Source organism: Ornithorhynchus anatinus, chromosome X2, assembly GCF_004115215.2.
Source record: "Ornithorhynchus anatinus isolate Pmale09 chromosome X2, mOrnAna1.pri.v4, whole genome shotgun sequence".
NCBI classification, from domain to species: domain Eukaryota; kingdom Metazoa; phylum Chordata; class Mammalia; order Monotremata; family Ornithorhynchidae; genus Ornithorhynchus; species Ornithorhynchus anatinus.
This window is the reverse complement of record NC_041750.1, coordinates 11,717,569-11,731,319: the sequence shown is the minus strand read 5'-3', so window position 1 is coordinate 11,731,319 and position 13,751 is coordinate 11,717,569. Positions and strand designations below refer to the sequence as shown.

The window sequence follows — 13,751 nt, the reverse complement described above, 5'->3', positions numbered from 1 at the left end:
AGGAGAGTACAATACAGTAGAATTGGTAGACATGATCCCTTTTTTTAAGATATTCATTAAGCGCTTACTATGTGCCAGGAACTGCACTAAGCTCTTGGGGTAAATACAAGCTATTAAGGTTGGAAAGAGTTCATGTCCAACATGGGACTCCCAGTCTTAATCCCCATTTTATAGCTGAGGTAACTGAGGCCCAGAGAAGTGAAGTGATTTGCTCAAGGTCACAGAGCAGACAAGTGACGGAGCTGGGATTAGGACCCAGATCTTTCTGAGTCTCAGGTCCATGATCTATCAACTAGGCCCCGCTGCTTGCCCACAAGGAGTTTACAGTCTATATGGGGAGACAAACATGAAAATAAATTATGGATTGGAGAACTAATGGAGTATAAGGATATGACATAAGTGCTGTTGGACAGTAATAATAATATCGGTGGTATTTGTTAAACGCTTATTAGGGGGTGACTACAAGACAGCCAAATTGAACACAGTCCCTGTCCCACGTGGGGCTCACAGACTAAGGGGGAGGGAGAATGGGTATGGAATTCCCATTCTACAGAGGCCGAAATTGCCATATTGACAAGTGAAGTGATTTGCCCAAGGCCCCAGAGCAGACAAGTGGCAGAACCGGAATTGGAACTCTGGTCCCCTGACTCTCAGACCTGAGCTACTTCCACTAGACCATGCTGCTTCTCTGTGAGGGTGAATGTAGCTTGCAAGAACCCCTAAAGTCTGAAGCGAAACCATGAAAGTGATTGGAGCAACCGTGCAGATTAGCCCAGGCCACCAGCCTGACCAGGAATAATTTGAATGAAATGGAAAATCCACCCTGCCCTAAGGACTGCCCGGACTCTTCTCTGGGCTGCTGCTGCTGTTCCTCGCCACCTCCCTTCTCTCTGATCATTTGTACTGTGCCTAGCCAGAGTGGAGAGAAACAATGGCTGGCTGTTCTCAGAACCCTCATCCTGCCCCCTGCTGCTGCCCAATCCCATGTGACTCCCCATCTTCAGAAGCTTCTGTGCCCTCCCAGAAGCCCGTTTGAGAAAACGCTACCCATCCAGCTTTGAGAGGGTCATCTGATTTGAGGCCTTCTGGTCCCAGATGGTAGGAGTCACCCTCAGGCCAGTGCCTCCCCCAGTGGCCTCCCTGCCAGCCCCCTACCTCCAGCAACCCCGGCAGGTGCTCACCCAGATTGTACCAGACGTCCATCTCGCCGCTCAGGGTGCGCACCTCGATAATGGTCTGGCCCAGGAAGTCATCCGACTCACGCTTGAAACGTTGCTTCACCCGGGACTTGATGTCATCGTCCTCATCCCACACACGCACCTTGATGCGATCTGATGAGTTGTGGCATTCGCTGGGCACAGGGTGGCAAGAAGGAAAGCAGTCATTCCCTGAGTGGATACAGAGGGCACGGACCAGGGAGGCTGCAGCAGGATTGGGGGCTGGAATCTGCCTGGATGCCAGGCATGGAGCCCGCTACTGGAGCTGCCTCAAAGGGATGGGGTTGAGGTTCTTTCTGCAAAATGTCTCACTCCCTCCATAGCAGAGGAGGCTTGGAAGGAGGGGAGGGAAAAGAGGATGACTCCCTCTCTCCAATGCGGGGAGCCAGGGTGGTGCCAACCTGCCCTGGCTCCTGGCTTGCACGGTCTTCACTCGTACCCCTGCCCCCCAGCCCTGGCCACTTACAAGTGGAAGTTCTCCTCCCACACTGGGTTGAGGTTCCCATAGATGGTTTTAGTCCGTTTCTTCGTCTTGCCAACCTGGACAGTGACATAGGGATCGCTGGAACCCGTCTTATCCTTTGCCTGCAGACCTTGGGCACAGACCACTGGAACACACACACACACACACATGTGTTTGTATGTGGGGGTCACACAGACACTTCATCCCCATCCCTTACCATACTCTCCCCACATACATACAGATATGCATATATGTATGTGTGGAGGTTCACAGCCCTAGTCTACCCACATACCCGACCCCCACATTCCATGTATGCCTATATAGACACAAATACATTCCCTGCACACACATATACAGATGTACAAACATCTGCATACAAATATACCCCTAGTGTGTCTGAGCTGATTTATCTGATTCAACCCAGAGCACTGCACAGAGTTTGGTATATAATAAAGTACTTAATTAATACTGTGTCCATATGTTACACAGAGGTGCCCACACACACATACACATCACACTCATGTTGCACATTCAGACACACATTTCCCTCAGACACACATTTCCCTCAGATTGCATGCATACACGTACACACACACACACTCACAAGTATAGGCATACACATGTATATTATACACCTATACATTTAAATTTAAAATTGCTGTGCTTGCCTTGGCACTACTGACTACAGAAACTACGACGACACCAATGAGCTTTTACCAATATGGGCAGATGTGGCAGGTGTGACTTGGGAATGTGTGACTCGGGAAGCAGCTGTGGTCTAGCAGAAAGAGCCCAGGCCTCGGTCCTGGGTTCTAATCCCAGGTCTGCTACTTACCTGCTGTGTGACCTTGAGTAAGTCACTTCACTTCTCTATGCCTCAGTTCCTTCATCTGCAAAATTGGGATTCAATACCTGTTCTCCCTCCAACTTAAACTCCATTGCTAAGTACAGTGCTTGTCACATAGAAAATGCTTAATAAATATCACAATTATCATTATTATTATCATTGTTATTATTAGTGGTCCCTCCATGTGCACTTAAAGATCTCCCCTTGTGACACTGTTGGCATTCGTCACACCCTAGACCTGCTTTTCTTCCTCTCGGCATTAGGATCACCCTGAAGCCTCTGCTTAAAGTCACTCCATTTCTGATTGCTGCATGCCACTTTCTCCCCATTGTTGTCCACCTTTCCTATGATTATTCTGTTTCAGCTCACCATAAAGCAGCTATATTTGGGAATGTCATTCTCCCAACAAAAGGGTGATATGATGAAGATTGCTTTGATGTTGGTATTTTCACTGTGAATTATAGGACCACATTCTTTTTGATCTGGTCTTGTCACAGAAGGGAGATGCTGTTCATAGGTAGCATTGATGGAAAGGCTCTAGAAGTTGATGTAGCCTCTGTGGTAAGTCCAGGTCTTCTAGCCACAAAGAATTGCACCAAGCCCCCTTAGTTGGGTCAAAATCTTAATGCCATGCTGGTGCCACTCTGTCTTTGAGCCTCCCAAGGAACACATTAGCCTTTTGGTTTGTTTTCTACCTTCCTGCCTATCCTTCTTTCCCTAGGTAACAGAATTTGGTGACTCTGACATCAATCCTTAGTTGTTTTTTTTAAATGGTATTAGTTAAGCATTACTATGTGCTAGGCCTCGAATGGAGACCTACATGGAACATGAACTGCTCGATGTTCAAGCAGAATTCTGGAAAGGATGAGGGATGCGAGATATTATTGCTGATATCCGTTGGATAATTGAAAGGCAAGAGAATATCAAAAGGAAGTCAGCATGGGCTTTACTGATTATAGTAAGGCCTTTGACTGCATGGATCATGAGAAGCTCTAGAGCGCATTAAGGAAAATGGTCATGCCGGACCATTTAATTGCATTTATACGGAACCTGTATGCCGGACAGGAAGCTACAATCAGAACAGAGTATGGAGAAAGTGATTGGTTTCCCATTAGTAAGGGTGTAAGACAAGGACGTATCTTATTGACTTATCTGTTCATTCTTTATGCCGAAAAATAGTGAGAAACACAGGATTGGATGAAGATGAGTGGGGAGTAAGGATTGGAGGAAGGAATATACACAACCTAAGTTATGCTGATGATACTACCCTCCTAGCAGAAAGTGAAGAAGATATGAAGGGCTTATTGTTAAAAGTTAAGGAGCAGAGCAAAATGATTTGCCTGTATTTGAATGTCAAGAAAACAAAGATCATGACAAGTGGAAGTTTTAACACATTTATAGCGGATGGAGAGAAGATCGAAATAGTTGACTATTTTTCTCTCCTGGGATCGATAATCAATAATAAAGGAACTAGTGGTCAAGAAATAGGCCAGAGATTTACGTTAGGAAGATTTTCTATGAAGAGCCTGGAAAAAAATCATGAAACGTGCTGACGTAACAATTGCCACAAAAATACAAACTGCCAATTCTATGGTGTTTCCAGTGACAATGTATGGATCCAAAAGCTAGACAGTGGAAAAAGCAGGATAGAAAGAGCATCGACTCTTTTGAATGTGTTGGAGAAGGCTTTTGTGAATACCGTGGACTGCTCGAAAAACTAACAAATGAGCTCTGGAGCAAATTAAGCCAAGGTGGTCTTTGGAAGACCAAGTCACTCGACTTAGATTTTGGACATATCATCGGGAGGACTAATTAACTGGAGAAGACACTAATGCTAGGAAAGGTCCAGGGAAAAAGAAGCAGACCAATAGCTAGATGGATAGAAACCATAACAATGATAACAAAAGAACTGTTAGCAAGGTTAAGGATTACGGCAGAAGATACGACATTACGGAGAAAATATATCCACAGAATAGCCAAGAACTGGAAATGACTCAATGACATTTGATAATAATAATGTGCTAGGCACTGTACTAAGCACTATGGTAAATACAAGTTAATCAGATTGGACATGGTCCATGTTCCACATGGGGCTCACAGTCTTAAATCTCCATTTTAAAGATGAGGTAACTAAGGCACAGAGACATGAAGTGACTTGCCCAAGATCACACAACAGTTGAGTGGTGGAGCTGGGATAAGAATACAGGTCCTCCTGACTCCCAGGCCATGCTTTATCCAGTAGGCTATTCTGCTTCTCTTATGTGGAGGGTTTTCCAGGTGCAGGCTGGCACGTGCCTTTGGTCTTCAGAATAATTGTCACTCTGCTGCAGTTTTGCTGATTCATAGAAATGCTCCCTAATCATCTACATGTCTTCTTGTATGGGTGCTTCCAGAGTACAGTCATCAGCATAGAAGAACTAACTGCTTAATGAGTGATTCAAGAATTGAGAAGCAGCATTACATAGTGGAAAAAGCATGGGCCTGGGAGTCAGAGGACCTGGGTTCTAATTCCACTTTGCCACTTGTCTGCTGTGTGAACTTGTGCGAGTCACTTAGCTTCTCTGTGCCTTAGTTACCTCATCTGTCAAATATGGATTAAGACTATGAGCACTGTGTGGGATGGGGACCGTGTCCAACCTGATTATCGTGTATCTACCCCAGCACTTGATACAGTGCCTGGCATATAGTAAACACTTAACAAATACCAAAAAAAAAAAAAGAAAAAAAGAAAAGAAAACCAACCCCCAAACGAGGACTTTTAATGTTAGTCAATGAGAAGCACCATGGCCTAGGAGACAGAGCACAGTCCTGGCAATCAGAAGACCAGGGTTCTAATCATGTGTCTCATTTTCCTCATCTGTAAAATGAGGATTAAATATACCTGTTCTCCCTCTTTCTTAGACTGTGGACCCCATCTGGGACAGGGACTGTGGCTAACCTGATAATCTTGTGCTTAGAACAGAGCTTGGCAAGTATAATAATAATAATCACATTATTATTATCATCATCATCATCATCACAGTCTCGGCCTGTTCAGTCAAAAAAAGTTCCCCAGAGGATTGGAATCATACTAGATACTAGATCATAGATACTAGATACTAGATCATACTAGATACTAGATCATACTAGATACTAGATTTCAGATCTCTCGTATCATCCTTGAGCATGGCTGCATAGAATAGGTGGAATGGGCCTGGGCCAGGTAAACAGTGCTACTTTACTCCATTGATCTGATGGGGTCCCTCCAGTTCTGACTTGGCCAGCCTATAACATCAGCGCATCAATGTCCCAGCGCACCTTTCAATAGCTGCCAGAGACCGGATTTACTGATCGGGTTGAATGCCTTTGAAAAAGTTAGAAGCATCCAATAGGCACCTTGATGTAGTTTCTTTCAATTTCCCTGGATCTGGTGCTTAGCAAAGATCATGTAACCTGTACACCACTGTGGCCCCAACCACAGAAAAGAGTAGAAAGATAAGTGATAACTTGCAGAAAGTCTTAAAGCCAAAGGTCCAGCCAGAGTTGTTCTGTGCAAAGTAATCAAACTATCACCAAATCTTGTCAGTTCTACCTCCACAACAGTTTTAGAATCCTCCCCTTCCTCCCCCTCGAAACTGCTACCAACGCTCATCCAAGCACTTACCCTATCCCGCCTTGACTACAGCATCAGGCTTCTCGCTGACCCTGTCTCCCATCTCTCCCCACTTCAGTCCATAGTTCACTCTGCTGTCAGGATCATTTTTTTAAGAAAGCATTCATTCCACGTCTCCCCTCTCCTCAAAAATGCTGATGGTTGCCTATTCATCTCTGCCCTAAGCCAAAACCCCTCACCACTGGCTTTAAGGCATTCCATCAGCTCTCCCCCTCCTACCCTACCTCTCCAAACCCCTACTACAACCTAGCCTGCAAGCTTTGCCCACTGTGTACTTTGATCTTATCTATCTCTCTGCAGACCCCTCACCCTCATCCTGCCTCTGGCCTGGAATTCCTCCCCCTTCATATCTGACAGACCACCACTCTCTCCACTTTCAAGGTCCTCTTAAAATCACATTTTCCCCAAGGGCCCTGCCCTGATTAAGCCCTTATTTCCCACCCTCCTCTCTGTCTATGCACTTGGATCTGTACCCCTGAAGCACTTGTTATTCACTCCCTCTCAGTCCCATGGAGTGCTATAGACACATCCTTACATTCTTCCATTTCTCATTTCAATAATTTATTTTAATGGCTGGCTCCTTGTGGGCAGCGATCATGTCTACCAACTGTATTATACTGGACTTAGTTCAGTGCTTGGCACATAGAAAGCACTCAATAAATGCCACTAATTGATTGATTGATCATATTTAATACATTGCTCTTCTTTTCTCAATGGGATCTAGTACTGTATCCTAGTGGGAAATGAAATTGTAAGCTCCTTGAGGGCAAGGAACTTGTCTATGAATTCTGTTGTACTCTTCCAGGCACTTCGTACATTACTCTGCACATAAGAGGCACTCAGTAACAGGCACTCATCACAGGCTATCAATACTACTGATTGACTGGTTGTTCTTCAGCAGTCAGCCCCGGAAGACTCAGGGTAGGATTTTGCCAGAAATAGTGGGGTCCCACTTCTTCTTGAAGATGGCAATAATGGTGGAAAAGAGATTGAGAAGAAGGACTGGGCTGATTGCCAAAGAATAATCCACAAGGAGCCAGACATTACCGAAATGGGAAATGGAAGAATGTAAGGATCGGTCCATAAGTGTTGTGGAGCTGAGGGGGAGTGAACATATGCTGGAGAAGAGACTGAGAAGGAGGACTGGGAAGCATGTCTCCTCCTTCCTTGTAGACCTCGGGGAGTGTCACATAACATCCTGGAGCTCCTAGTTCTGACTACAGTGGAGATCTCATCAATTTACGCAACCTCTATGCTGAACTCCTCATCTTCCCTCCCAAATCCTCTCTTCCCCTACCAACTTTCCCATCACAGTTGACAAAACCACTAGCTTCCCTGTCTCTGAAGCCCACAACCTTGACTTTCTCCTTGATTCCTCCTTCTCTTTCAACCCTCATATTCAGTCTGTCACTAAATCCTGGCGGTTTTTCCTCCATAACATTTCCAGGATCTGACCCCTCTGATCAAAACTTCCACGATGCTGGTCCAAGCACTTGTCATAACCTGTCTTGACTACTGCATCAGCCTCCTCGTTGACCTCCCTGCCTCCAATCTCTCACTCTGCTGCCCAGATCATTTATCTAAAAGAAACATTCTGAGTATGTCTCTCCGCTCATCAAAAGCCTCCAATGGTTGCTTATTTACTTCCACATCAAGCCAAAACTTTTAGGCACTCCATCAGCTCTCCATTGACTACTCTCACCTCCCATTATTCCTGAGGTCACTCTCTTCATTCTTCTCAAGCCAGCCTACTCACTGTGCCTCGTCATCTCTCTCGCTATCTAAGTTTCGCTCACCCTCCCTTCTGCCTAGATCTCCCTCCCACTTCAAATTTGACAGGCCACAGCTCTTCCAATGCTCAAGGCCCTTGGGAAATTATATCTTCTCCAGGAAGCCTTCCCTGATCAATCTCTCTCTCTCCCCCACACCAGCTATGCTTCTCATGTACTCGCAGCCAGCCACAACACTTTTGTACATATCAATCAATCAATGGTATTTATTGAGCATTTACCATGTGCAGAGCACTGTATTAAGCACTTTGAAGACGATAGTACAAAAGAGCTGGTAGACATGATCTCTGCCCTCAAGGAGCTTGCTGACTAGAGGATCCATCTCCACACCCTACTATATAAGCATTCACTCATCTACATATCCATTTCTCCTTCCTCCAACTTGTAAATTACTTCTAGGTCTGTCTCCTCTGCTAGACTGTAAGCTCCTCGAGAGCAGAGCTTGTGCTTACTAACCTTTTCATACTTTTCCACGTGCTTACTACAGTGCTCAGCACACAGTAAGCATTCAGTAAATCCAATTGATTGATTGACTGATCGATCGAGTGTTGGAGTAAGAACCATGTCTCCACATGTTAGGAGGCAGCTTAGTATTCCTACAGCACCATCCTCAGTGTGGGTAGGAGTATTAAGGAAATCCTCTCTGATGGGAGGAAGGTGGAGCCATCTTTACTCTTCAGTGGTGCTTGGAGGTGTGGGGGGCCTTTTTACCTTCTGCAGGGATGCACAGAGGTCCTTGTTTTAATAATAATAATAATGATGGTATAAGCACTTACTATGTGCAGAGCACTGTTCTAAGCACTGGGGTAGATACAGGGTAATCAGGTTATCCCACATGAGGTGCACAGTCTTCATCCCCAATTTACAGATGAGGTAACTGAGGCACAGAGAAGTTAAGTGACTTGTCCACAGTCACACAGCTGACAAGTGGCAGAGCCGGGATTCAAACCCATGACCTCTGACTCCCAAGCCCAGGCTCTTTCCACTGAGCCACGCTGCTCCAGCTTAGCTTCTGTCTGCATAAGGCCTCGCATCTCTTTGACCCAGGCACCTTTTAACTTGTTGTGACTGCTTTTTCACATGTTAGCACACAGTCAGCCTCATAAACAGGAATACACATATATGCACTCACCCATACATGTTGTAGCCATACACTACATGCAAATGTGTATGCAGATCTACCTCTGCATGTACATACACATAGAAATACCATCCGTATCACAGATATTACATGCACGCACAGAGACACACCTAGGCAGGCCTGCATGTATAAGCGCACACGTGATGCACCATTGAATAGCCACACACAGCCAAGCACCTACACATAGTTGCAACAACTCACACACACACCCAAGTACGCACATGCCCCTAGCTTATTGACTTTGCCCCTTCTGTCTCCAAGTTGCCCTTCCCCTCACTCTGCCCACCACACTCCAGCCCATGGTTCCCAGTGACTCTCTGCTGACTGTCTTGCAGGCTGGGAGAGTGGTCTAAGAAACAAGACCTCTCTCCTCTGGGTGAGTTAGTTGGATGCTTTCTCCAGGATACCTGGAGCTCTGGGACTGGGATTGGGGTTAACAGACAATTACTGGCAAGGGCCCATGGGCAGAGGGCTGCAGATCCAGGCTGGAGTAGTGGGGAGTGGGGGAGGGAGCAGGAAATGACACACTTCCAACTTCACTGACCCTCGCCTACTTTGAGCCCCCCCCCCCCGCCACCCAAGGTAGAGCCAGTGGTGAGGGGGCAAGGCAGGGGTGAGGAGGAGGGCACTGCTGAGTTGCAGATCTGGATTGGAGGCTGGATGGGGCCCGGGTGATTAGGGTGGTCTAGGCTGGAGGGGGCCTCACCGGTGATGCTGATCTTGGCTGACCATTTGGAAGTGCCGTCCAGCACGCTTTGCTTTACGGCCTTCATCTGTTGTGTGTGGGTCGTCTTGGAGACAGCAAAGATCTCCTGGATCAGCTCAAAGATCTCAGGCTTGTTGCGTTCACGGATTTTCATTCGATCCTTCAGCACCATGATGATATTCTGGGTTCGGTCCTCTGCCCCATGTTTGGAACTCTTCTCTGCCGCTCCTGGAGAGGGTGGAGTGGTGAGGAGAAGGGGAAGCAGGTTGGCCTGAACACCCAGTGGGGCCTCATCTGGAGCTGGGCTATGGGCCAAGGCTATCCCTCCACCCCTTCCCAAGGCTAGCAAGAAGCCCCCTAAGCCTCAGTGGGCTCCAGGGACACTTGTCCTGTCCTGGTAGGTATCTATTCTGCAATAGGCTGTCCGGCTCTCATGGCAGAAGGTGGACACACTGTGACAGACTGAAGATTAGCTGAGAGAGAAAGGGTGCTTGGGGTCACTGCTTGAGGTGTGAACTTATACTCTTCCCCAACAATTAGTTCAGTGCTCTGCACACAGAAGGGGCTTCATCAATACTACTGAATGAATGAACAAATAAACAAAGGAATTGGCCCAAGAAGGCAGAGCCTGGGGGTGGGGGGGGTGGGGGGTAGGGGTGTGTGTGTGTGTGCACGCTTTGTCAAAGTTACTGATGCAAAGTTATTTTGGTTAAGCCTATAGCCACCCCCCACCAATGGGACTGGGGTTCCCACCAGGCAGGAAAGCCACTTCAGGTGCTGGAACCGGGTCAGGGTGTACCTCTTGGCCTGGTATAAGTCGAGCAACTGAAGCCCTGGCTGTGGTGGCCACTTGACTGGAAGTCTCCCAGCAAGCCAAGGATGGGAGTCAAACCCAGGCGTCCTGGGGCATCTGCTAAGCCCAGACCTTGGGTAATATACCAGTCTCACTCACAGCCTCTTGCCCAGAATGAGGAATAATGGGTGTTGGGGAAGGAGGGAAAAGAGAGGAAGAGGAAGGTTGATTTCATTTCTTTCCACCTCCGCCTCCACCAGGAGTCTTCTTGATTTTGGGCAGAAGGGGCTGGGGAAGACCGCTTAGAAAGAGGATTTTGTTTAGGACTACAAGTCTCAGTGATCCCCCTTACTGCACAGGAGCAGAGATTTTTCTTTTTCCTTTATAGCAGGCTAGTCAGAGGAACTGGATCAAATTGTGGTGACCACACAGGATGCTTTAGACTAAATTGATAGAATAGGAGGAAACAAATCACCGGGACTGGCTGGCATCCACCAGAGGGTTCTGAAGGAATTCGGAGGGGTAGTTGCAAAGCTGCTAGCACGAGTGTGCAGCCTATCATTACCAATGGCCATTGGCCCAGAAGTCTGACAAATCACCAATGTAACTCCCATCTGTGGAAAGAGTTCAAAAGATAATATGGGGACTCTAGATAAGTGGGTCCCACTTTGATTTCTGACAAGTTTGTAAATTGAAAATTAAGTTTAGGATCAGTGAACACAGGAGAACACTACCTGTTGAGGCCAAGACCACATGGTTTCAGTAAAGAGAAATCATGCCTCACTCAATTGCTGGAATTCTTTGAAATGATCAATAAGCAGGTGGATAGAAGGGAGCCAGTAGGCATAATATATTTAGACTTTCAGTCAAGCACCCACACCAAATACTTTCTGCAACTGCGGGATTGGAGGGGATGCTCTATCATTGATTGAAAACTAGCTGCTTTTCAGGATGGAGAAGTATAAATAGCAGGGTCTCTCAGGGACCAGTGCTCGGACGGGTTATGTGTATCATCTTCACAAATGATCTGGATGAGGGAGTGGGCAGTGAAATCTCCAGGCTGCAGATGACGCTAAGCTTTAGCAGGTGGTGAGATGCCAGGCATATGGAGATAAATGCAGGAAGACACTTTCCCCCCTCACCCCCAACTCCATAAAGCCGAGCAAGTGGGCACATGAGGGCAGATGAGCTTCAGGACAAACAAGTGCTAGGTAAAGCACCATGAGAAAAATCATCCAAACTATAGCTTCGTGGTCATGGGCTCTGTCTGAGCTGCCAGTCACGACTCAGAAAAGAGATCTCATAGTCACCGCTGACTGTTCACTTAGATCACCGGTCCAATGTGTGGCAGAGGCCCAAAAGGCCAGCCAGACCCCGGGCCTCACCAGGAAGGGGTTAGAAAACCCAGCCAAAGGCAGAGTTCCGCTCCTCTGTCTGACCACCATCCACCTGCCCCTGGAATCCCGGGGGGCGGGTCCGGTGGCTGTGTCATGGGGAGGATGGGAGAGAGTCCGTGAAGGGGCTGAGAAGGCAGCCCGGATGAGTGAGGGGCCGGAGAGGATTAGGAATCTTCAGTCCAGAAAGACGCTGCCCAAGAGGGGATACGATTGAAGTCTACAAAATCATGAAGGAGACAGACGGGGTGAACAGACAGAATTGCCATTCCCCAAATCCCACAACAACCGGATGAGGGAGCACCCACTGAAGCTTGAAAGTGGGAGTTTCAAAACAACAAAAGGAAACACTTCTTCACCAAGCGAGTGGGAAGCATATGCAACTCGTTACCACAAGAAATTGTGCAGTTGCCAATGCCAGTAGGTTCAAGTGGGATTCGGATACATTTGTGAACGAGTGGTCCATGGTGGGTTATCAGTGGGAAAGTTGTGGGGGCTGGGGTGGGGGGCACTAGATGGTCCTTCCAGAACCATTACGGCAGGAGGGCAACCATCCCACAAACGGTTCCTCTGAGGGTCCTAGTGCCAATGTCAGAGCCAGAATTCTGGGCTGAATGGTTCATGGGTCCAGCAATGGTGAGTTCCAGGGGAACATATCCCCTCCACGTCCCCCCGCTCTGCTCCCATGGGCATAGGCCCAGCTTCTCCCCCTTACTCTGCAGACAGTCGGCGTTGAGCAGGTCCTGGCACTTCTCGTGGCACTTGACCCCACACTCGGTGCAGCGCATGCCCTGACGGGCGATGCCCCACAGCAGCCCCTCGCACTCGTAGCAGTAGGTGGGCGTGGTGGCCGTCCACACCTCGAAGTTGTGAGGCGTGGTGCAGGAGATAGGGTAGATTAAGGCTTGAAGCGTCTTCTTGTAAACATGGTTTTTCTGCGGGGAAGGGGTAAGGAGGGAGGGAAGAGGTGGCAGGAGGGTGAACAGGAGAGGCTGGTGGGTAGGAGCCAAAGCAGATTGGCCCCCTCACACCATATCATCCCAGAGTACACCCCTTGGTCCTCCCAGCAGTAGCAAGGGGCCCTTCAGCCTTCTTTTGTCCAGGTGGGGAAATGGAAGCCCAGAGATGGGCAGCCCCTTTTCCTGAGGTCACACGGCAAATGAGCTGGCAAGTGGACCCAGGGATTCTGGCTCTCAGCTCAGTGGCCAGTCCCCACTAGAAGCCTGCCTTCTCTACTGGGTGGTTTCCACTCCCTGACTCTGGGAACGAGTCTGTGGGGTAGGGTGGCTTAGGAATGGGTTGGAGGCTGTGGTGAGATCTGGGCTTCCCCAGATCCCCACCCCACCTGCCCACCAAGGAAATCTTCCTGGCCTGGTGAGACCCCAGATCTCTAAAGCCAGACTTTGTCTCTGGCTCCCCCAAGCTACAGGGAGGCCCAAGCTCCCACTTAGCGCCCTTCCCAATCCCACTTACTAGCTCTTCGTTGTTTAAGGTGCTGGAGGTGAGGGCCGACGTGATGCCAGCCTTCCGGGACTGAACCAGAGACTGCGGGAGGAAAGTCAGAGAACAGCACCATCATCCATGCTTCTTCCGGGGAGGCTGAGAGGGATGGGGGGAGGACAAATAGGGTTCCCCTCCTGGAGTGGGAGTAGTGGGTGACGAACCCTGTGCCACTGGGTAGGACTCACTCCATAGGACCCTCTCCACAGATGTGTTTGGGTCTCATGGGGATCAGGGCTAGCCACTTT

General features: G+C 48.1%; 1 protein-coding gene across 9 annotated transcripts in view; it reads right to left on the bottom strand.

The window, feature by feature from the left end:
* Positions 1 to 13,751, bottom strand: part of UNC13A (unc-13 homolog A) — an 83,511-nt gene that overhangs the window by 36,784 nt on the left and 32,976 nt on the right. For all 9 annotated transcript variants that reach the window (XM_029053199.2, XM_029053202.2, XM_029053203.2 and 6 more), the window contains 5 exons: positions 13,477 to 13,548; positions 12,719 to 12,938; positions 9,817 to 10,044; positions 1,684 to 1,825; positions 1,182 to 1,351 (listed from right to left, as the gene is read on the bottom strand). In XM_029053199.2, the coding sequence (XP_028909032.1) occupies positions 1,182 to 1,351; positions 1,684 to 1,825; positions 9,817 to 10,044; positions 12,719 to 12,938; positions 13,477 to 13,548 (832 nt within the window). The remainder of the gene's footprint in view (positions 1 to 1,181; positions 1,352 to 1,683; positions 1,826 to 9,816; positions 10,045 to 12,718; positions 12,939 to 13,476; positions 13,549 to 13,751) is intronic.